Below are 21,691 nucleotides of genomic sequence, written 5' to 3'. Positions count from 1 at the left end.
CGTGTTGGTCCCGACTAGCGGCCTAAACTTGCAAAGACAGAGACACTCGAAACCTAGCGAGCGGTACGGATACGGCACACTCGCGATGAACCTGACGGATCTCCGCACACGCCAATTCTTGGTCTTTTGCCTCCTCAATGTTTACCCCAAAAAGCAAGGGGTGCCATCCGGACACCAGCATCAAGAAGCATCGGCTCGAGCTGTGATTCGCGAGGGTAGTTGACATTCAGATCAGATGCACAAAAGGGCCGGCGGGGTTGCTTCACGGTAGACTAGTGTTGATGAGGGGGAATCAGGCGAAGCTGTTTTGGGAGGATGAGGATGGCTGGCAGGTTGGAGCCCGAGCCGGTTGCTGGTTTTGACGGCCGGGTGGCATCAGCCAAGCTTCGGATCATGCCAACAGAGGCGTTGGCGTGCCGATCTGGAGCCCGGGACGATGGCCGGCGACGCCCGCAGCGGCGTCAATTCTTAGTTTGGGAATCACGCTTTGCAGATGGGAAACGAGCCGTTGTGCGTGCGGCGCAGCAAGTTCGTCAATCGGGGCAAGTCTTGTCCCGTACGAATAAACATGTTGTTGTGCCTTGGCGGTGAACAGTGCCTGTCTGTCAGGAGCAATTACCGAGGCGATTCAGAGCCAACGTGCCAACCCATGCAATATCACACGACGTGAAAATAAAAGAGAAAAACCCTTTGGAAAAAAAGGAGGAATGAGGTCCGGTGCGGAGAGTCCCGATCCCCAGACGGGGGCGAAAGCCGAGGTGCGGTCTAGACGCTAGGCTCGTCTGGGGAATTGTGGTTCCTGGGGTTTCCCCTGGGGATACGTACCGTCACGAGGAGAAGACGGTGAGGGCAGGTGATTGGGCCGTGGAATGGAGAAATTCTCGGACGGTGGCCGAACTGACTCGGGATCTGGTCTAGAACTGATGCGCGCGGTTCGTGTGGGAGGTGGGAGCGAAGGAAGGGTTGGGGTTTTTCGGGGTTATGTGGAGGAGGGAGAAGGAGAAGAAAAAAGAGTGGTCTCAGAGGATTCAAAAGAGAGGCGAGCTGCCATGCTGGGTGTATTTTATCACGAACATGAACGACGCGAGGGGTAGATGTCTTCGTGGCACAGCTTCCAGAACACTGCACAGAATGGACGATGGATGGCCGACAGTATCCGAGCTCACGTCAAACGAACGCCCGAGCATGCTGAGCACTGCAAGTATTTCCCAGTTTGACACTCGGCACTGACCGTTGGTTGGTGGTGTTTTCCTGTTTGTTTCTGTCCTTGTTTCCTCTGTGAGTTCCTCTGTGAGTAGCTGGTGGTGGTGGAGGTATTGGAGGTACGTACCGCATGCCTCAGGCCCAGTGCTTAAGCTCCAACTCTGAAGCATTAGCTAAGCACCCCCGACCTCTCTCGGCCAATCATCAGCTACCCCGCTTCCCCCAAACCAGGCCCCTGCGCCTTCCGTCGGCGCACCCAAGGGACGTACTGCAGTAAGGGAAGGTACCTCGTGATTGCGATTCCCCCGCACTCCCTGACGCTGCGCCGTCTCAGGTGACGTTCCTGATTCCTGGCACCAGCTCGTTCGAGCTCCAAATCGAACCGTTCGACTGCTTGCCAGCTCCAGCTCCAACCTCATCTCCAACTTCCACGTTCTTGCCATCCATCTATCCATCCATCCACCACTGCAAGGGGCTATCGTGATCTATCCACCAAACACCATCACACCAGCCCACCACCTCCCCTCATCATCGTGAGATCCCCGTACGTTGCGCCAGCTGCATGTCCGTCACTAAACCACCTCCGTTAATTGCTTCTCCACCGCCCCGTTCTTGCTGTCCCGTCCCTCGCCGAACACTGAACCCACAATCCCACTCTTGCTAGCCCTCCCGTCTCCGTCTCCGCCTCGGCACATCGGCCACCTTTGTCTCAACCATGTCCGACATCTCCGATGACTATGTCAACATCTCGCCTACCACCGACCTCCATCTGAGTGTCTACATGGAAAAGCTAGCCCACCGCCGCCGTCTGGGAAGCTCCTCAAGTGAGGGCTCTTCCAGCGGCGGCCCGTCCGAGGAAGAGAACAACAATAACACTACTACCACGGTGGTCAGTGGCTCGCCCACTCATGTCTATCCCGAGCATACTCCAGACTGGAGCAACTTGAAGGTCCTCCATCGCAACACTTTGCCCCCACGGAGCTACTTCTTTCTGTACAACAATGAGGAGGATGCCCTCACCAGGGACATCACCAAGTCCAAGTCCAAGCTGCTCTCTGGAAAGTGGAAGTTCCACCTGACAACCTCGCCCTTTGCTGGGCCCCGCGACTTCTACAAGCCCGACTTTGACACCTCGGAATGGGGCGACATCGTCGTTCCCGGCATGTGGCAATGCCAGAGCTACGGAAAGGGCCCGCAATACACCAACCTCAACTTCCCCTGGCCCGTGGACGCCCCCAACATCCCGTACGATGACAACGAGTGCGGCCGCCACGTGACCACCTTCCATGTCGATAAGGACTTTGCCGAGGACAACCAGCTTAGACTGCGCTTCGAGGGCGTTGACTCTGGCTTCACCGTCTGGGTCAACGGCCACGAGGTCGGCTACTCTCAGGGAGCCCGCAACCCCAGCGAATGGGATGTCACGGATTTCATCAAGGTCGACGCCGAGAACACGCTCGCGGTCGAGGTCTACCAGCGCTGCGACGGCACCTACCTCGAGGACCAAGACCAGTGGTGGCTGAGTGGCATCTTCCGCGACGTCTACCTCCACGCCTTCCCCAAGTTCCACCCGGAGGACTACCACGTCCACACGTTCCTCGACAAGGACTACAAGGATGCCACCCTCCGTGTCGACATCACCATGAACCGGGGCGCCTACGTTGACATGAAGCTCCTCGACGCTGACGGCAAGCTCATCGCGAAGGGCATGGAGATCTTCGACCGCACCAACCGCTTCGAGGTGCGCGTCAAGAACCCTCACAAGTGGACTGCCGAGACGCCGTACCTGTACACGCTCGTCCTCAACTTCCAAAAGTGCAGCTTGGTCCAGCGGGTTGGCTTCCGCCAGACCGAGCTTATCAAGGGCGTTTTCTGCATCAACGGAGAGCCCGTCAAGTTCCGCGGCGTTAACCGCCACGAGCACCACCCTGATTCCGGCCGCGCGGTGCCTTATGATTTCCTCAAGCGTGACCTGCTTATTATGAAGCATTTTAATGTGAATGGTATTCGCACTTCTCACTACATCAACGATCCCAGGCTATACGACCTTGCTGATGAGCTCGGCATTTGGATCCTTGACGAGGCTGATCTTGAATGCCACGGCTTCGGTGTCGTGGGCATCGACGGCCACAAGTTCGCCTCTGACAACCCAGAGTGGAGAGAGGCCTACGAGGACAGAGCCAGGCAGATGGTCATGCGTGACAAGAACCACGCCTCCGTCGTCCTGTGGTCCCTGGGCAACGAGTCCTTTTACGGACAAAACCACCAGCACATGTACGACGTCATCAAGAGCATCGACCAGTCTCGCCTCGTCCACTACGAGGGTGACGGCAGTGCTCAAACCGCAGACATCTATAGCCGGATGTACGCTTCCGTCGACGACATCGTCTACCAGGCGTCTGAGAAGGACTGGAGGAAGCCGCTGGTCTTGTGCGAGTACATCCACGCCATGGGCAACGGACCCGGCGGCGTCAAGGAGTACATTGACGCCTTCTACGAGCACCCTCGCCTGATGGGAGGTTTCGTGTGGGAATGGGCCAACCATGTAAGTCTTCAAAACTCTCTCATAAGACCACATTCTAACATCCGCAGGGCCTCCGCACCAAGAACGAGGATGGTGAAGAGTACATGGGCTACGGAGGCGACTTCGGGGACGACCCCAACGACAAGAACTTCGTCTTCGACGGCCTCTGCTTCGCCAACCACACCCCGACTCCCGGCCTGCGCGAGTACGGCAAGGCCATCGAGCCCGTCCAGACGCTCGGCATCAAGGGCAACGAGGTCACCATCATCAACCGCTACGACTTCATCGACCTCGACCACCTCACCGCGACCTGGCACATCGTCGGCGACGGCCTCGTCATCGGCAGCGACCAGGAGGTCGAGATCCCCAAGGGCGTGAAGCCCCACACCAAGGCGCACCTCAAGATCAAGGGCCTCCCCAAGGACCTCACCGCCGAGGCCTACCTCCACATCGACTTCATCCTCACCGAGGACACCAATTGGGCCAAGGCCGGCCACCGCGTCGCCTTCGGCCAGCTCCCGCTCTCCAAACCCCCCTCCATGGCCCGCATCCTCTCCACCCTCTTCCAGCCCTTCGTCGACCCCGTCCCGACCATCCGCCAAACCGACTCCTCCACCCTCAGCATCACCTCCTCCACGGGCCAGTCTACTTGGGGCCTCGACCTGACCCTCGGCACCCTCACCAGCTGGAAGAAGGCCGGCCGCCCGCACCTCGACCTGCTCACCGAGCCCTTCGTCATGGACTTCTACCGCGCGCTGACCGACAACGACCGCGGTGGCCGCTTCGGGCAGAACTGGGCGGACCGCCGCCTGGACCAGACGCGCCACCACGTCAAGCGCGTCGAGTGGCGCAAGGAGAAGCACGGCCTCGTCGTCAACGTCCACTCCCGCATCGCGCCCCCCGTCCTCGCCTGGGCCGTCGACACCTGGACCACGTTCACCTTCCACGGCGAGGCTGTCTATATCAAGATCAAGGGCAAGCCCAACGGGCCGCTCCTCCCGGACACCTTCGCCCGCATCGGCCTCACGGGAGGTGTCAAGGGCGTTGAGACCGTCGCGTGGTGGGGCCGCGGGCCGGGCGAGAGCTACTCGGACAAGAAGCGCGCGCAGGCCTTCGGCAACTGGGAGGAGACTGTCGACGATCTTTTTGTTGATTACGAGTACCCCCAGGACGGCGGCAACAGGACCGATGTCCGCTGGGTCGAGCTCCGCGGCCGTCTGCCGGACGAGAACGGCGTCGTGGACCAGAGCGCGCCGCGCGAGAAGCTGCTGCGAGCGAGATTTGGCGATCTGGATGGCGCTTCGTTCTCGGCGATGCATTACACCACCAAGGACTTGGACGAGTGCGAGCATCCGTACGAGCTGTACAAGCGCAAGAGGGAGGACACGGTCGTCAGGCTGGACTGGAAGCACCACGGTCTGGGCACGGGTTCTTGCGGCCCGGCGACGCTGCCCGCGTACGAGCTCCACGCCAAGGAGTTTGACGTCGAGCTTGTGTTGGATTAAGTGTGTTGAGAGACAAGAAGATGTGTATTTTATTGTAAGTGAAAAAGGCCGTTGGTGCTAAACATCAAATTGAGAAAAGTGTGTACTGTTCGACCACTGTTGGCCCCGTGTGACCAGACCAAAATTACCAAAAATGTGATTAGAGTGTGCCGTAGTCCGAAACTCATCACCAGCACACCGAAACTGACACCATGAAGGCTTCATCGGAAGCTTCTTCACGTATACTGCCACGCTCCAAGCTCTATGTCGCTCTTGTGCAACTCCAGCCCCTCGAGCCTTTCACAATCACCCTCCCGAACCCTCGCCCGGGAACTGCCCGCGACTAGCACCCAAGTTCCCACGACATCGGGATAGGGACAAGCGTACACACCCTCACTGGCGGCGTCCTTCGGGTCGCAGAAGTCGAGGAGGTCCGTCGGCGGCTCGGCCTCGCACGGAGACGAGGGCTTGGCGGTGGTTCTGTAGAAGCCGTCCATCAGGGTGGAGTTGGCGGGCCAAGAGGCCGAGTGTGCCTGGGTGAAGCCAACGAACCCCTCGGGATCGACGTAGATGTTCTGTCCGCCTGGGACCATGACCTGCGGTGTGAATAGTCAGTGGGCAGATCCAAGTTGGCTTGTGGAGAAAGAGGGGTCAAAGTGAGGTCTCGGTGCCCGGAGAGAGGGTAAGAGAACGTACCATCATGCCCGTGAGAAGTCCGTCGACGGTGGTGATGTTTCCGGGTGGGCAGGAATCACGCGGCACGACGTCGGGGCAGTAGGACATCGGGGCATCGAGGCCGATGATGAAGCGGCGGCCTCTGGCGTTGATGGGTTTGCCGTGGATCGCGCGGGTTGCGGGGGAGTAGGCCGTAAGGGTGTATGACTCGGTTGCTGCGAGGGTGGTGATGCAGCTGAGGGAGAGGATGAGAGAGAATATGGCGGATTTGAGGCCCATTTTGGTCGGCTTCCGGCGAGTAAGGGGTGGAAGAAGGGGGTTTAGAGTGGAGGACTGTGGAGCTGAGTTGATGATGGATGGAAATGGTGTTTTGGCTGGATGGGTGAGTTTTGTCATTGAATATCGGGAAGCTTTGATGAAGGAGACACAGAGGTGTCCCTTCCCGTACAAAGGGGTTGCACCAACATCGTGAGGTGTACGGAGGAAGGGGCGATGAATCTACGAATCCGAGGAGGAAAGACCAGCAAAAGAGGAAATCATTGGTCCTTTTGCGAGGAGTCTCTTGCCCCTTCCTTCACCATCGAATCTGGGATCAATCATGTGGCGGATAAGGATGGTATCGTAGCTTCCGCGAGGAAGTCTCGAACTGGTTGTCTCTGGGAAGGAAGTACTCTCAGCTGAGCCAGGACGTGATACCTTCCCGTTCGGATAGTCGTCACTCAAGCTGAAACCAGCTCCACGAACGATTCCAAGAACGGGCTGCATCATGGTCCATCGTAGCCATCTGTGTTGACTCCAACATCAGATCCTACGAGTACTCCACGAAGGGGAGCAAGCCAACTTGACATCCATACCACGGTGATTGTGAATGCTGAGCCTGGTTCAAGAGACGTAATCTAATCCGTACAACTTGAGAAGGCCTCGAACTTTTTGGTGTCCCCATACTCCGCAAAATTTAGAAATGAGTTCCATTCCCGTGGTCAACGTCCGTCCTGAAGTAGTCATCCCCAACAGAGACATCGGTCATGTCTAGGACAGAGTGAAACGACCCAAAACACCTGCAACGTTCTCAGTGCGCGTATTCTCTCCACCTCAGATAATGCTATCTTTCGTGATTCAACTATCAAGCGGTATGCATCTGTGAAGTGGAACACGGATAGCCCGGAGCTTGTTTTCGGGATCTTCTAAGTCCGAAAGGTCAGCACCAGGGACTCAGCTTCGCTCGCATATCGCGTAGTTCATGCGTGCTTCATGCGAATACTTTTAATATAGAAGGTTGTCGTGGAATACATTGTATGTCGCTCCGTCTACCCACTCTACCACCTAAAAACGCCCAGAACGCCTGCGAACTCCATCTGGCCCTCTATCCCATGACCCTTTCCAATCACAGCGACTCTTCCTTGTGAATCTCAATACCAGCGGGCGCCCCAACCAGCGTCTTGCACTGCGCGTAAATCACAAACTGCCCAGCGACCAAGCCGCACGTCATGACGATACGCGGGCCCAACCCCGTCAACAGCAGCCTCTTGGGCCCGAACTCCTTCGCGAGCTGGAACATCCGGCTCGTGGCCCCCTGCTTCGGGTCGCCTGCGCCCTTGTTGATGGCCGACAGCAGCGTGTCCGCCGGGTGCGAGAGGACCGCCGCCGCGACACCCGCAACCACGCCCGACGCCAGCTCCACGCCCGTCGACTGCAGCTGCGTCATCTTGGCCTTCCTTTCCGGCCCCATGGTGCGGTAGATCACCTCCACCGCCGCCTCGTGCACCGAGAACTGGCCCACGGCGTACGGCACCTGCTTAAACAGCAGCGGCACGAAGCCCGAGTAGAAACCCTTGAACCCCTCCTCGCGCGCGAGGCGCATGAATCCCGACGTCAGTCCATTCGCAAACCCGCGCTGCGAGACGAGACGGATGCGTGTCGCCTCGAGCGGGCAGAGCAGGATATCCGCAAAGAACTCGGCGGTCGCGCTGGCGCCGAGGTAGATGGCGGTGCGCTTGTCGACGGCCTTGTCGGGCCCGCCGGCGAGGGTGATGAACTGCTTCTTGAAGAACTCGTAGCCGGCGAATTTGCCGCCGCCCTGGACGAGGTAGCCGACGGCCGTGGGGCCGAAGCCGGTGAGCAGGGCAGAGGCGCCCTCCTTGGCGACGATGGTGCGGCCGGCGCTGACCATGTTGAGGCCCTTCATGGCGTCGTCGACCTGGATGCGCGTCTTGACGACGTCGATGGGCGTGGCGGCGCCGTGGGTGAGCGTCGCGGCCAGCGCGCCGGCGCCGAAGAACTTGGCATAGTCAAGGGGTGAGAAGGTCGGGACCTCTGTTTGTGGTGTTGTTTTTGATGCCATGTTTGTGGAGAGGGGAGATGTGTCTGCTTCTGGAAATCAGAGAAATGGTATGCACGATGGGGAGTATCAAAAGAAAGCGGCTGGTCGAGAGCATTAAAAGGTCTCTGCCGTCATGTAGAGAAAGGTAAGAGAGAGCTTGCCTTGGCAGGGTAGTGTGTGCTTTGGTGCGTGGTGGACCCCTAGGCGCTGTGCTTGAGCACGCTATGACGTCGTTGTTCCGTCGTGACGGAATCGCCGCCGGAGTGTTCGGGGACGGGACGCACGCAAACGCTAGCCGCCCCAATTGCCCAATCAGATTGGCCCTGTTTCCTTCGACGGGACCGGGAGAAAACTCGGCGGAATTGACGACATTTTTGGATCACTAAGGACCGTCCACTTTATCGCGAACTGATAAGCTTTTGGACTCCTTTCGTCCCGACTCGCGGAGTCGCGCCCCGACGCAGCGGATACTCCCGCGCCGCGAGATGGGCCTGGTGGCCCCGATGCCGCCCACCCCGTCACCTGGATCCTCCAGGAACAATTTTCTCAACCCCATGTTCCGCGATCGGCTCTGATTGAGCAATGCGATTGCCCATCAGTGATCGCGTTTTGTTTGGGAGCTTTATTGTATTTCAGTAATCCGACAATCGAATACACGTTTCTATCAAGATCCCGTTTGTGTTGAATGGACAGCTTCATGTTGATTCCCCGGCGGAAACTTGTGTGCAGCTCGCTGAGATGTTACTGAAGCCTTGGTAAATATGCTACCTTAGAGAACCAGGATCGAATTTTAATTTAAACAATTTGAGACGTACTGTAAACAGAGTAAGAGGGCCCCTAGCGTGTTACAACCGCTCAATCTGGCTCTCAGACAATAACCACTACTCGATCCGTCTCGAAATCTGTGACATCTCGGCGCCGAGCGATCGCATGTCCTTCCACTATGTATTTTAGAGAGAAAAACCCTTGAACGTCAATATACATGGCAATGCCAACTCGACGGAACACCGAAGCAGTTCTCAAGCTTTTACCAAGATCGACAGGTTTTAGCAAAAGGCTAACAGTACGCGTCTGGGGCAGACTCGACACTTGGACGCTACCAGGAGATTGGGGAGATTGGGGGGGTTTGCCAGATTCCAGCATGGCGAAAACATAGAGGTTGTCTCGAGACTCTGAAGAATGATCAAACCATTCCGCTCCTTCCCATCCGATGTATGGCCAGCATTCAGCGTGAGGATGATTCTTCCCAGATCTATACAGGCCGAGAAAGCCTTTAAGCGTAATGGAACCTGAGATGTTGCTGTGAGACATATCAGTTCTGATGTCGACCGAAATAACGGATGGCTTTGGCATCATCTTTCCCGGGTGTCGAAGCAACTCGTAAGATACCTCCCCAGAACGAGAACCCCAAGTCCAGGACGGGCCTCTCATTCCCGCCTCGTCAGCCCGCTCGAGTATCCAGCACATGCTGGGAATCAGCTGGTCTCCAGTCCATAACCCACCGACGAATTCGTCTCCACCAGCTTTGCAAAGCACCTTCGAGATTGCCAGAAATGCTGGAATTCTGTCAGAATGCTTCGTTAACTTTCTTCGGGTGAATTCCTCGACTTGAGATTGCCATACTTCGAAAGGGGATTCATCAGTTTGATGGGACAATTCTTGTTGCTGAAGGGTTTTGACAGCCAGTTTCAACCTTCGCCTCGTATTCAGATCTTTGCCACTGTATTCGACAGATCCAGTGAAACACTGTGCTTCAGGATCCGGTTCGATGTGATAAGAGCAGAGACACTCCCAGTGTAAAATACCCGGGCCAAAATAGACCACTCGTGTGCTCATTAGGTGTTCTTGCAACGTCCAAGCCCGCTGGTGCACTGGACCTTCAAACCCCCTGTCCCGGTGATTTTGATGGCTGGGATAAGCCGCAAACTCAAATACACCTTCGTTGAAGGGATGGCGATACTTTTTGGGAAGACAAATCTTCAATGGTATAGGCCTAGCAGTCTCTCGTGATCGTGACTCGAATAGGCTGTTACTACAGTCTGCTGCAACGAGACTTGTAATTGTCAAGTCGGCCTGGGAGTAACGCTCGTGCATTACTGCCGCCTCACGGGCCCAGTCGTCCGGATCATCTTGGACGATACAAAGTGCGTCAATCCAAAGGTACTTGTACCCTAAGGATCTCGTGGCTAGTATAGCCTGGCGGAGTAGCGTTGGAAGTGATGCCAGACCGATGCTTTGGGTGCTTTGTGATAAATTGCTTTTGGTGGTTACAGCCTTTCCTGGTAACCCCCAACAATATGACAGGATGCAGTAAGGATCTTTGAGTCCATTCCCTTCGAACAGAAACGGTTCCCTGTCTTCCGAACCCACATTCAATACTCTCGTCGGTAAGGTGCTGCAACTCCCAGATGGACCGTATGTGTCTCGGCAGATGGAATGTTCCGGCGAGGTTTTACAAATCTGAAGCCAGTGTTTTGCAACGCTCATTGCTTTGTGTGAACCAGTACTGGTATCATCGCACATATCGAGAGGGTGCTCCTGGTCAAACTCAAACCCTGTGTCGTAGGGTCGCAAGTCAAAAGTCAGACGTAGATATTTCGAATACCCTACTTGTGCGGCGAACGAGCCTATCCGGTGTGGGTCAATTTCCTGCTCAGTGAGATACTCAGGCTGTGGCCCAAGTTCTAGACTAACAGGTAAGGGCTCATTATTCTTACCACTCTTACCCTTGCTATCAAGTCCGCGAAACTTTTCAGAAATCGTCAGACAAATGGGGCACCCAGAAGGCGCGCAGTCATCTAGTTCCTGCTTGTTCTTGTGGAAGGCGACCGGTTCGTAATAAGTCTCATAGTTCGTTGCGGCTTTATCCCTTGAGAATCTTTCGAGAAAGGTTTGGAATTCCAAGCATTCCGAGCAAAATCTCTCGCCAAGAGATAATCTTGGTACTTTCGAAACGCTATACAAACGGTCCATCATGTTATCGACAAGGTCATTGACGCCCTCAGCGTCCCAGCTCTGATCCCGAGGAATGTTATATCCAAACATTAGGTGGCGATAAGCTTCGTACAAGGCCTTTTCTGGAAGGATTCGATTGCTTGAAACGACAGCAAGAATTCTCTGAGCTGAGATGACCATATCCTGAGGTTTCAGTTGTGGAGGTGCGCTGAGGGACTCCATCAATGGCGTAGGTACTTGTCCGTACTCATTTGACATAAGCCTTTCCAGAATAGACTTTTCCGAAGCCAGCAAAGCTATGTCCGTGACTGACCACTCGCCATATGCGGCAGCCTTCAAAGTGGCACCCTCCTCGAGCAGAGCAAAAAATGTTTTCTCGTCTCCTTCATAAAGAGCTGCGTGAAGAGGGGCCAGGCCGTCTTGGGAGGGGCTGTTCGGGTCTGCGCCATGACGGATGAGGAAACGGACATCTTCTAATTTATGACGCTTGACGGCCTCATGGATAGCAGTGCGTCCTTCAGCGTTATAGATATTGGGATCTCCGCCATGACGCAGGATAATTCTAGCCGACTCATAATCAAAGCAAAGAAGCGCGAGGTGGAGAGGCGTGTTGAACCGTCGCCAAGTCTCTCCGTACTCATTAGGCGCGGATATTGGATGGGGGTCGATGATATCTTCATAGGTCCAAATCGTGTTGGGATCGAGGCCATTTTTGAGCGCCTTTTGAACAAGTTCTGATGCAGAGCCTCCTCCAGGGTGGAACTTGTCCCTGAAATGTAGCTTTGGAGGATATTTACTATTAAGCATGATCAGAATGTATGACCAAATGATTTTGGTGAACGGTTCTTGTTTGATGTACCTATGACGATCTTCCTGTGCCAGTCTCTCTTGTTCTTCGTAGCTTGATTTGCTCCGTCGTAGTTGTTCTTTCCATGGTGGTTTTGGGGTGCTGGAGAACATGGTCCCTTAGTCAGAGGATCAAAAAAGCGCAGAGACTCTGTTGAAGACAGAGTTTTGAACGGCAGTAGAAAATCAAGATGCGTGACGTTGCGCTCAAGCTAGGTACTTCCGTTCGGCGTTCACAAGACCGCAGCTCTGAAGCTTTAAGAAAGAATGGACAACCTTTGCGAAAGAGGACAGCTCTATATAGGCAAGTTAGGCGCTGCTATTCAATTGCGTCGATCCCTGTAAGGCAACCAACGTCTCGCTAGCCTGCTTCCAGTCTGACTCCTCATTAGCTAGCTGCTGAAAATGCTGCCCCGACACCGAGAGACGACGTAAATCAGGCTACCAATCGTTAATCACATCATGCCTAACGGCCATGTATCCTGAGACAACCGATGACCCCCGTACCTCCATGCTGTCTTACTAACGGCTTGGCTGCAGAAATTCTGCTCCAATGTAAAGAGCACAACGTCGTAAGAATGTGTGACTAGCCAAGCACGGGCACTGCAGGCGTAAAATGCAAGATGACAAAATGTTTGTTACGAAATGCAGTCATGCATATTGTACCTCAAGCAAGTATCTCATCTTCGATATGATTCACACGTAGAGCGACATGTAGATTCTGGAGAACAGTATTTCCGCTCGCGGACACATTCACTTAACATCTAGCTTCTTGCTCTACTTCGCTTTTCTTACATCTTGAATCTCTTATTGTATTACTTTCTCTGTTCGATAGGCCTACTTACGTGACTACTAGACGTCCTTTGCCCTAAGACAACAGGGACGCAACAGCGTAAAATAACACACACACACACACACACACACACAAACCATCCCAGCACACCTTGCCGACCGTAAGGTGGTTCATTTTGCGTGGGGTCTTATCTGTCCCAACACCCAGTTTGTGTCACCCAGTGTGGGGTACACCGTGTTTTGCTTTAGAACCCGAAAGCCACTGGTTGCTTCTTTACTCTACGTCAAGGTCAAAAAGGCAACTCGTGTGATCCTTCTAGGCTGCCTTATACACGATGTGAAACCAGAACCCTCTGATCAGGTTCTCCGATAGGATAGAACACATCAAGCCGGGCGGGAATCAATGGTTCCATTCTCCAAAACAAAAGGCCTGGTACCGATGTCCATGCCAATCACGAAGCTTACGAGGCCCCTTACGCTCGGTCGCCGTTCCAAGTCCTGTCTCACCGACTTCTGACCAATAATCAGTACACTGCTTGACAACATGAAGAATGTAAAATTCAACGCAATAAGTTCTTGGTCGGTGAATCAAGAAAGATCCACGGAGCGTGTGGTACTCGGAATGATATCTACAATGGAACGCGAATGCGTGTGACTAATCTGCGGTCTCTTCCCGCTGATCGAGCCGCGCCAAATTGTGACGCTCGGCAAGGATAAATGAATCCATCTATCGATTGACCCGTTCAAGGGAATGAAGGATTGGCAGCTCGTTTCACAGCTCGCGGAGATCAGAAAGACAGGCGTACCAGCGAAGGCAAGTCGCTTTGAACGAGCTATATGGCCAATATCAAGCGTTGATGAAAGGGTGGACTAAGTTGACTTCATCGACGATTGAGTAAGGTATCTGGCGAAGTCATAAGTCGTGTCTGCACAGTAAAATTGAAGGCAAGCTCCTTGCCAGGAAGATGACAGCGTCACAGCAGCTTGAACACTTATTTTTCGACCGTTTGTCTCGGGGGGAATCAAAATGAACAAAAAGCGCGCATCCCCTCGCAGATGATCAATCAACACCCGACCGAATGGTGTGTACTCAACTGCTGCGTTAGACACGTCACGCCGTGAATATGTGGTCGGTGCTACCGGAGAGCTTCTCGCGAAATACAGCGAATCTGGAAACTACTGGGTTTGCAACTGTAGAGAATACTTCCTGAGGACTAAACAGTAACTCGCTAATCAAGGTAAAAGAGTGTATGCAAGTTTATGGGCCTCTTGTTCTGACCTTCGTTACTAACTTATGTCTCCAATCAGACATTCCAATCGGACCATCATGCCCTGACTTAAGACATGTAAATAGCCTTCCTAGACCTGCGTGTGGATCAAGTAATCGCATTCAACGGCAGTCGCAACCCTCGGGTTTTGCATCTTCCAAGTGTCCGGTACCTTGCGCAACATCGGGGTGCGACACGTTCATACGTCCGAATTCATCTACTAGCGGTCCCTGTCATGTGGTTGTTTTATGTTCCGATCAAAACCTAACACCATTTTATGATCAATTATCCATTAGGCATGTTGTTGCAGTCTGTTTGTGAGTAGTTTCGATGACACCAGAGTTTGGAGAGGTCTGTTCCGCCATCACAATTAGATGCCGTGTCCTATTGGGTTGAGAATCTGGACCACTTTTCAAGATGTGATCCGTGTTCTTTAGCGAAGTGGGACATTCTATTTCTGTATTGTTGACCTGGTAGAATAGTCCGTTGATCGAGCTACTGCTAGCCGGGCTATTGCTGAAAGGGGGTTGGGTTTTAGATGTAAAGAGGTTGGTAGAGGTTAAAATGACACACAGAGAAATCAAAAGGCTGGGAGCAAGCAAACTGGAGACGGACTTATCGGGTCCGATAGGTTCGTCTTTTGTGGCTGTGGTGCCGAACTATCGGGCTCGGGCCTTGAAGAACGACTGTCCGACCATGGTGTGCTCTCGGTGCCCGCGCCCTCCGAACGGCCTCCCGCCCAGCCAACACTCCACTCCGGCGACCGAACCGACTTGGGACGATGGCCCACAGCATCAAAATGAGCAGACCAGCCCCTTATTCCAGTCTATGACTCTATGGTTTGGGCCAAGAGTGGCGCAAGAGCTCTAGCAGCTCCCCTGCGCCACGGATGAGGTCAAATTCTGTTCAGTGCACCGAAGCCCGATCTATGTGTCTTTTTATAGCATAAGGCTGAAAGGGGGTAGGATACGAGACTCAGCCCGAACGTTGCAACAGCCCTACGAGCCTCAAAAAATATGCTCGCCGAGCCTTCCCTTAGGGTATCATCACTTCTGTTAAAGGGAGATCGAAACATCTCCAACTGTTGAAGCTATCCAGCACACTTGCAGTCGAGGCAAGCAAATCACATTCGTTGAACGTTTCTAGTCTTCTTTCCGTCTCACAATAAAACTTTTCCAAATGTCCCCGCTCAAAGAGACCGGTTCTCCGGAGCTGACGGAACTGGACCCCCGCGGCGACGTCGTCTTCGTCGTAGGATCGGCGGCGGCTGAAGACACCCCTGCCCGCAGCTTCCGCGCCTGCTCCCGGACCATGGCCCGCGTATCCCCCGTCTTCGACCGCATGCTCAACGGCAAGTTTACCGAGGCCAAGCCGGCGGCGTCCGGTTCCGGCGATCCCGCAGCCGATTGGGTCGTACAGCTCCGCGACGACAAGCCCGATGCGTTCGCTCTCTTCGCCAGCATCGCCCACGCACAATACCGCTGTGTGCCAAGGAGCCTGACAATCGACAAGTTCTACGACCTGACGGTGCTGACGCACTACTATGACGCGACGCCCATGTTGACGCCGTGGTTGCAGGGCTGGATCTCTGGGATCGGAGAGGTTCCCGACGTCGGCTCTGAGGGGTTGCTGATGCCCAAATTGCTGTGGATCTCATGGGAGCTGGGGCATAAGCAGCTTTTTGAGAGCACCGCGAGGAGGATGGTCATGGAGTGCCAGGGGAGCATGATTGGAGAGGATGCAGGCCTGGAGGAGCTGAGCATGCCGCCAGAGATTATCGGTTCGTTTCCATTGCCCGCCAACGTCGACCTGTTACTAACTCTCGGCATCAGAACGCATCAACGCCATCCGCAGCCAGACAATACAGTCCATCATGGATGTCTTCCGCGATTTGTACGAGAAGCTCGTCACCGTCGACGAAGGCCCGCGGTGGTGCCTGCATGCATCTTACATGGGCCCGCACCGGTGTGAGAGCATGATTTTGGGCAGCATGACGTTCTGTCTGACTAGGGCTGGCCTTTGGCCGATCCCCGAAACATCAGATGTTGATGACAGCGTGGTGATGCTGTACTCGACACTGATGAACTTGGTTATCCATGATATTGGACGGCCGGGAGAGAAGGGGGGCGTTGACCACTCTGAGTGCAACCCCCGCGCATTCCTCATGGGACAAATTAAGGATATTTTGGCGGAGGTCCCGAGTCCAGTAACTGATGCGCACAAGAAGCACTTGGATAGACAAATACAGAAGCTTCTGGTTTGAGGACAGAAAAAAAAATAAACGGATTAAAGATGATGGACGCTGGCAAGTAAATATACGTCAATAGTCATCAATTTGGTAGAGGCGTCGTGGTGAACGCCCGGGAAAGAGACTAGGATCGCATCAGACCTTAGGTTGGAAAAAGAGGTTATGGGTTTATATTTCGATGAAGATTTTCTTATTTATTTTATACTAAGTACTTGGCAATAGAACAAATCTTTCTTGTTTTCTCATCATTTCTCTCTGAAGCAAGTGCCTGGAGACTTGAGCAATCGGCGACCGCAAGAGTAAACACGCCTGACAAACTCCAAGATACAGGGCCTTCAGGTGTACCTCAGATGTCAACCCCCTGAAAGCCGCATTATGCCAGGCCACCCAGATGTCTTACTAAGCAGCCCGTGCGGCTTCCCGAACTTCTCCGCCAGAGCCTGCTTTGCCGCTATCGCTGAAATCTTTAGATTCGCGATCAAAAGAATCCAAAGTGAATTGCCCAAGGACTACAGTATCCAGTTCATCGAGTCAAGCAGCGCCTCAAACATCGATGGCAGCTTACCAACCACTGAGCAGCTTCATTATCCACTCCGGCCATCGTTTTTGTTCATCGATGGCCCGCAATTCAGCTTCTTGTAAACATGTCGCGTTCCCGGAGCGGATGTTTGACGTGCAAACGACGCCATCGTAAGTGCGACGAAACTCGACCGGATTGTCTGCAATGTCTCGGCCAGGGAATTCAATGCGAGGGCTACAATGTCGTCTTACGCTGGGACACCGGCATCGCTTCACGCGGGCGGCTCACGGGAGCGCCGACACCTGCGGACGCGCCACCTGCCAAACGACGAAGGACGGCACCGCCATCGAGAAGCTCATCGGGAGAGTCACCCGGCGAAAAGCTGTCGGATGACAAGTTCGCAACTTCCCCAGGACGAGAACCAAGTCGAACGAAAGACGAGTTTCAACGGCTAATGGCATCGACTCTTTCGCCGAACCCCGAGCCGTCCGGTGCGCCTTCGAAGGTCTCGCAGCCGTCCCCGCAGTACTCCGAACCGTCTCAAGCCGGGTCCCCTTGGCCCGGTCAGACGGAACAGGACCGGATTCTTTACGAACAGTGTGAGTATTTACCATCGATGGTTTTGAATCATACATGAATGATTTACGTACGAAAGAAGGATCACGGACTGACAACCAATACCAGTCGACAACTCTACCATATTTCTGCTGTATTCCACCCATCGCGATGACCTCTTTCGACGAGATCTTTGTCAACTCGCAAATAGGTCGGAAGCCCTTTGCTCCATTCTTATAGCCACTCACCTATACGTGTCAAGCCCAGCCAACCCCTCGTCGCTGTTTGAAGAATACTATCTCCGCGGGCTTCACCTGTTCCGCAAGCAGCTAGAGTCCTATGATGGTACCGTCAACGTGGGGGTAATGTACGCGGGCCTTTTCATTTGCACCCTTAATGTGAGTGAACCCCACGTAACCTCGGGTATCTTCTCGTTTAGCTGCTGATAGTCTCAACCCATCAGCTTTTCCAAAGCGCACCATGGTCCGTTCATCTGGAGCTCATGACCACTGTCTATGGCCTGGGAGGTAGTCTGCACGGTTCTGCTATTCTGGACAACCCAGACGCCTGTTTCCCGTTGGAACTTATGGCAGTGATGGATATGCCGACCTTTGTCCGAGGACGTTCCACCATGACATTAGGCATCTGGCATAGATTACGCCAGGCCCAAGAGTCTCGTCACGAAAAGGTCGAAGGTGGGATAGAGGTAATCACTAGCCTCCCACGGTCACTCCTCGACATTTTTTCTTCCATCCAAGATGAGTCTTCGGAGGATGCACTGCTTTCATGGCCAGGAGAGCTCGGAGAAATACCACAGATCCACTTGTGGGAAGCCTATCGCTTCGCTGGAGCTCTCACTGGTCGGCGGTTGAGAAGGGGTCGAGGTCTCCCGCCGTCAGCTCCGTCAACGGAACTCCTGGTCGGTCGTCTTGTGGCAGCTATCGATGCCCTCTGTGACACACGGACGCGGCCCGATTACGACCACCTGCTTACGACAAACTCGCTGCTCTATCCGTATGTTGCGGCACGGTTGGAGGTTGCCACCTTGCAACGGCGACCTTCCTGGATGGATGTGCTGCGCCGTGCTGTCGACATTTGCCAACCTTACGGCAGAAGCGCGAATGTGTGCAATATTGCAGATATGTTGGATGAGGCGTGGAAAGCTGGTGATGATGATTACGACATCGACAAGCATGCCAGGCGGAGGAACGTGGAGATAGCTCTCTTTTGAGTGATGGTGTCTGGAGCTACGGACTAGACGGGGTTCGAGTTGTCCAGCGACGTGCACTAGCAATGTGCCGTGTCAGAATATCCCAGCCTATCACTCTATCGACATCAATATTCACAAACAAGTAAATCAAGATGAAGAGATATCATTCGTCCAGTCTGAGCGATATCATTCAACATTTTACTTTGAGGCCTGACAGGGGTCGGCGGATAAGCCAAACCACTTTAGGTAGGTCTAAGAGCCAATCATGTTTCGGCCCCTAATCGCTCCAGGTGTGCTTCGCTTCCGCCTGTTACCCCGGATTCAAGTTTAAGTGGAGTTTATCCTTATCAGACGGGAGCTATGCTTGGGCGATGATGTGGTGGTCTTAAAGGGGAAGACAATAGTATGGTCCAAATCTTATAAGAAGGCGCGATCCCGGGACCTAGGTACCCTCAATCAAGAGGCTAATTATCTTTTGGTTGCCCGGACTAAAGTTGTCGTCAACAACATCACAAGTGCTCATAGGTCCCTCGATATTTATAACTATGGAGATACTTGAGGAAGACACTTACCTACCCCCTGGTAGTGCCAGACTTTTGTCGGGTAGGTTGCTGCCCTGAAGGCGCCCCGAGCGTGCGATGTTGACCTTGGCTTTTGCAGAAGAAGAATCCGTCTTAGTGTTGATTCCTGAGCCTACTGCGGACCCTAATGACCCCTTGGTGAGTTGCTACGTCCGCATCCCGGAAGCCTTTGACTTACTCGTCTGAAAAATTGGCCCTTATTAGAACTGGACCTTGGCTCGCAAATATGTCAACACACTCTTCGTTCTTGCTGTCACCGTGGCAGTCTTCGCAGCGTGAGCACCCTTCTAATCCTAGCATCTCAACTTTGACGGCTCTGAAATTCGATTGAATGACATTTCGTTGCCAGCATGACCATGCAGATGGTGTTTTGGCAGCAAATGACGGTCGAGCTGGACATGACCTATGACGAACTTAACGCCGGCGTCTCCTTCAACGTTGTCGGGCTGGCCATGGGATGCTTTTGCATCATTCCCTTCACGAAGAAGTACGGTCGACGATCCACCTACATATTTTCGACCGCCGTCATGGCTGCAACTTCCTGGTGGAGCAGCCGCATGCGTACCGTTCCCGAGATGTATCTCACGAACTTGCTTTTCGGCTTGGCCGGGTCCACGAACGAGACCATAGCTGAGATAACCGTACGTTCCACACATTACATACCTTAGACACCTGGGACGGATCATTAACAATATTGAGTTTTGGCAGATTGCGGACCTCTTCTTCGTCCACCAGCGTGGCCTGGCGAACGGCTTCTACATTACCAGCGTCATGATCGGGAACTTCCTGGCCCCCACACTCGCGGGTGTCCAGGCAGCCTCCATGGGCTGGCGATGGGCATACTACACTGTCGGCATCATCCTCACAATCTTGTTTCTCTTATTTATTTTCTTCTTCGAAGAGACGAAATACGTACCCGTTTCCGTTGGGGTTTCGACCGCCGGAGACCCAGACTTGCAGGAAACACAGAACAAGCTGCGAAAAACCAAGAGCAACGGCACGGCATCGCACCCCGCCAACAACAGACAACTCCCCGAGAAGTATAAAGATCAGGATATAGAGCAAATCGGTCCCCAGATTCCGTTGCCCAACACGTACCGACAACGAATGCGTTTCTCCACGCCCACAGAGGAGTCGTTACTCTCCAGCTGTGTAGCCCCTTTCAAGATGGCTCTCTTCCCGCACGTTGTCTTCTCAGCCATTCAATGCGCCAACGCCGTGGCCTTCTTGGTCCTCTTGACGAGCATTAACTCCATCGTATTCGCTGCCGCGCCGTACAACTTCAGCACAGCGGGAGTCGGCCTCATGCTCATAGGCCCTTTCATTGGTAACATGATCGGCAGTGTACATGGTGGGATCTTTGGAGACTGGATCGTCGTCAGACTTGCACGGAAGAATCGTGGCATCTTCGAGCCGGAGATGAGACTGTATGTCCTTTTCATACCGGCACTCCTCATGGGAATCGGTGTTGTTATCTTTGGGATCACAGCGGACAGAGTAAGTCATCATTCTACATGAGGGTAGGCTCTAAAGTCTCATGGCTAACAAACGTGCCTCAGGGGATGCACTGGGTGTACCCAAGTATTGGAGGTGCCCTTTTCGCATTTGGCATGAGCTCTATGATGGATGTCAGTTTTACCATTGTGATTGACACTTATAAAGCCGTAAGTACTGAGCTCTTGAAAACAAATGTGTCGCTTCAGTACTGACATAGTTTCCTTCTATTATAGACCACAGCAGAGTCCTTCGTGTTCATCACATTCATCCGCAACGCAGCGACTATTGGAGTACCGTTTGGAGTGGTACCGTGGCTCAACTCCATGAGCCTTACAAACATTTCAATCATTTGCGGATGCGTGGCCACCTCTATCTGCTTCTTGTTCATTCCATTACTGATCTGGGGGCGGGATATTCGAGTCGCGTTGCATGCCAGATATGACAAACTCGTGGCGGAAACCGAGAGTGTTGGAGTATCAGAGAGGACTTGATAGATCGGCAATATGTTGCCTGCATACTTAGATACTAGTTTGAATTTATCGTGTCTTCTGAGAACAGCCTACACACTGTGTTTCCTTTCAATTACTCGCAATCCAACTTAACTTCCATACTCGATTGGCCGCCGGAATTGAGCTTTTCGCCTTCATGCAATATAAGACCGTTTGCTACAAAAACTGGCTATAACGTAGTAATGAACAATTCACATGCATTCACGTCGACGTATTCGCTTCAAACAGTACACCTAAGGACAGTCATGGATCATTCTCCATCTCCTCGAGGTCGAGGAAGCCGATCACGGAGCCCACTCCTTCTCGGCTCTTACATATACACATCTTCTAATTGTAAGGTATCAGCTCTTATCATGCGGGAGCGAGAACATTTCCAAGGATTTGCTGTTGCCTTTGAAACCCCTTGTTCAGTACACATCTTCCCGCTTGAGAGGGTCCTCCTGTCCGAAAATGGCAAGTCTAAGAGCCAATCAGAACACCACCCAGACACCGATCGGACTGTGC

The 21,691-nt window shown here is 53.6% G+C and overlaps 6 protein-coding genes across 6 annotated transcripts; 4 read left to right on the top strand and 2 right to left on the bottom strand.

Moving 5' to 3' along the window:
• Positions 1-1,765: 1,765 nt before the first annotated feature.
• Positions 1,766-5,232, top strand: GCG54_00011780 (Beta-galactosidase; the record flags this gene model as incomplete). The annotated part of the gene is made up of 3 exons (XM_045411674.1): positions 1,766-1,771; positions 1,868-3,748; positions 3,796-5,232. 3 exons carry the CDS (start codon positions 1,766-1,768, stop codon positions 5,230-5,232), a joined length of 3,324 nt encoding a protein of 1,107 aa, XP_045262272.1.
• A 215-nt stretch (positions 5,233-5,447) lies between these two features.
• GCG54_00011779 (uncharacterized protein) lies at positions 5,448-6,165 on the bottom strand (the record flags this gene model as incomplete). The annotated part of the gene is made up of 2 exons (XM_045411673.1): positions 5,448-5,807; positions 5,908-6,165. The coding sequence occupies 2 exons, from the start codon at positions 6,163-6,165 to the stop codon at positions 5,448-5,450; spliced, it is 618 nt and encodes a 205-aa protein (XP_045262271.1).
• Positions 6,166-7,270: 1,105 nt separating this feature from the next.
• Positions 7,271-8,227, bottom strand: GCG54_00011778 (Mitochondrial phosphate carrier protein; the record flags this gene model as incomplete). Its single annotated transcript, XM_045411672.1, has 1 exon — positions 7,271-8,227. The coding sequence occupies one exon, from the start codon at positions 8,225-8,227 to the stop codon at positions 7,271-7,273; it is 957 nt and encodes a 318-aa protein (XP_045262270.1).
• A 7,019-nt stretch (positions 8,228-15,246) lies between these two features.
• Positions 15,247-16,330, top strand: GCG54_00011776 (uncharacterized protein; the record flags this gene model as incomplete). The annotated part of the gene is made up of 2 exons (XM_045411671.1): positions 15,247-15,847; positions 15,900-16,330. The coding sequence occupies 2 exons, from the start codon at positions 15,247-15,249 to the stop codon at positions 16,328-16,330; spliced, it is 1,032 nt and encodes a 343-aa protein (XP_045262269.1).
• Positions 16,331-16,959: 629 nt separating this feature from the next.
• Positions 16,960-18,621, top strand: GCG54_00011775 (uncharacterized protein; the record flags this gene model as incomplete). Its single annotated transcript, XM_045411670.1, has 3 exons — positions 16,960-17,434; positions 17,658-17,788; positions 17,854-18,621. 3 exons carry the CDS (start codon positions 16,960-16,962, stop codon positions 18,619-18,621), a joined length of 1,374 nt encoding a protein of 457 aa, XP_045262268.1.
• Positions 18,622-19,145: 524 nt separating this feature from the next.
• GCG54_00011774 (putative MFS-type transporter) lies at positions 19,146-21,169 on the top strand (the record flags this gene model as incomplete). Its single annotated transcript, XM_045411669.1, has 7 exons — positions 19,146-19,203; positions 19,261-19,319; positions 19,386-19,456; positions 19,531-19,822; positions 19,890-20,678; positions 20,741-20,845; positions 20,912-21,169. 7 exons carry the CDS (start codon positions 19,146-19,148, stop codon positions 21,167-21,169), a joined length of 1,632 nt encoding a protein of 543 aa, XP_045262267.1.
• Between the last annotated feature and the right edge of the window lie 522 nt (positions 21,170-21,691).

This window comes from Colletotrichum gloeosporioides, assembly GCF_011800055.1.
Source record: "Colletotrichum gloeosporioides strain Lc1 chromosome Unknown consensus_56, whole genome shotgun sequence".
NCBI classification, from domain to species: Eukaryota; Fungi; Ascomycota; class Sordariomycetes; order Glomerellales; family Glomerellaceae; genus Colletotrichum; species Colletotrichum gloeosporioides.
The sequence above is the reverse complement of the archived record's forward strand: the minus strand, read 5'-3'. Positions and strand labels throughout refer to the sequence as shown.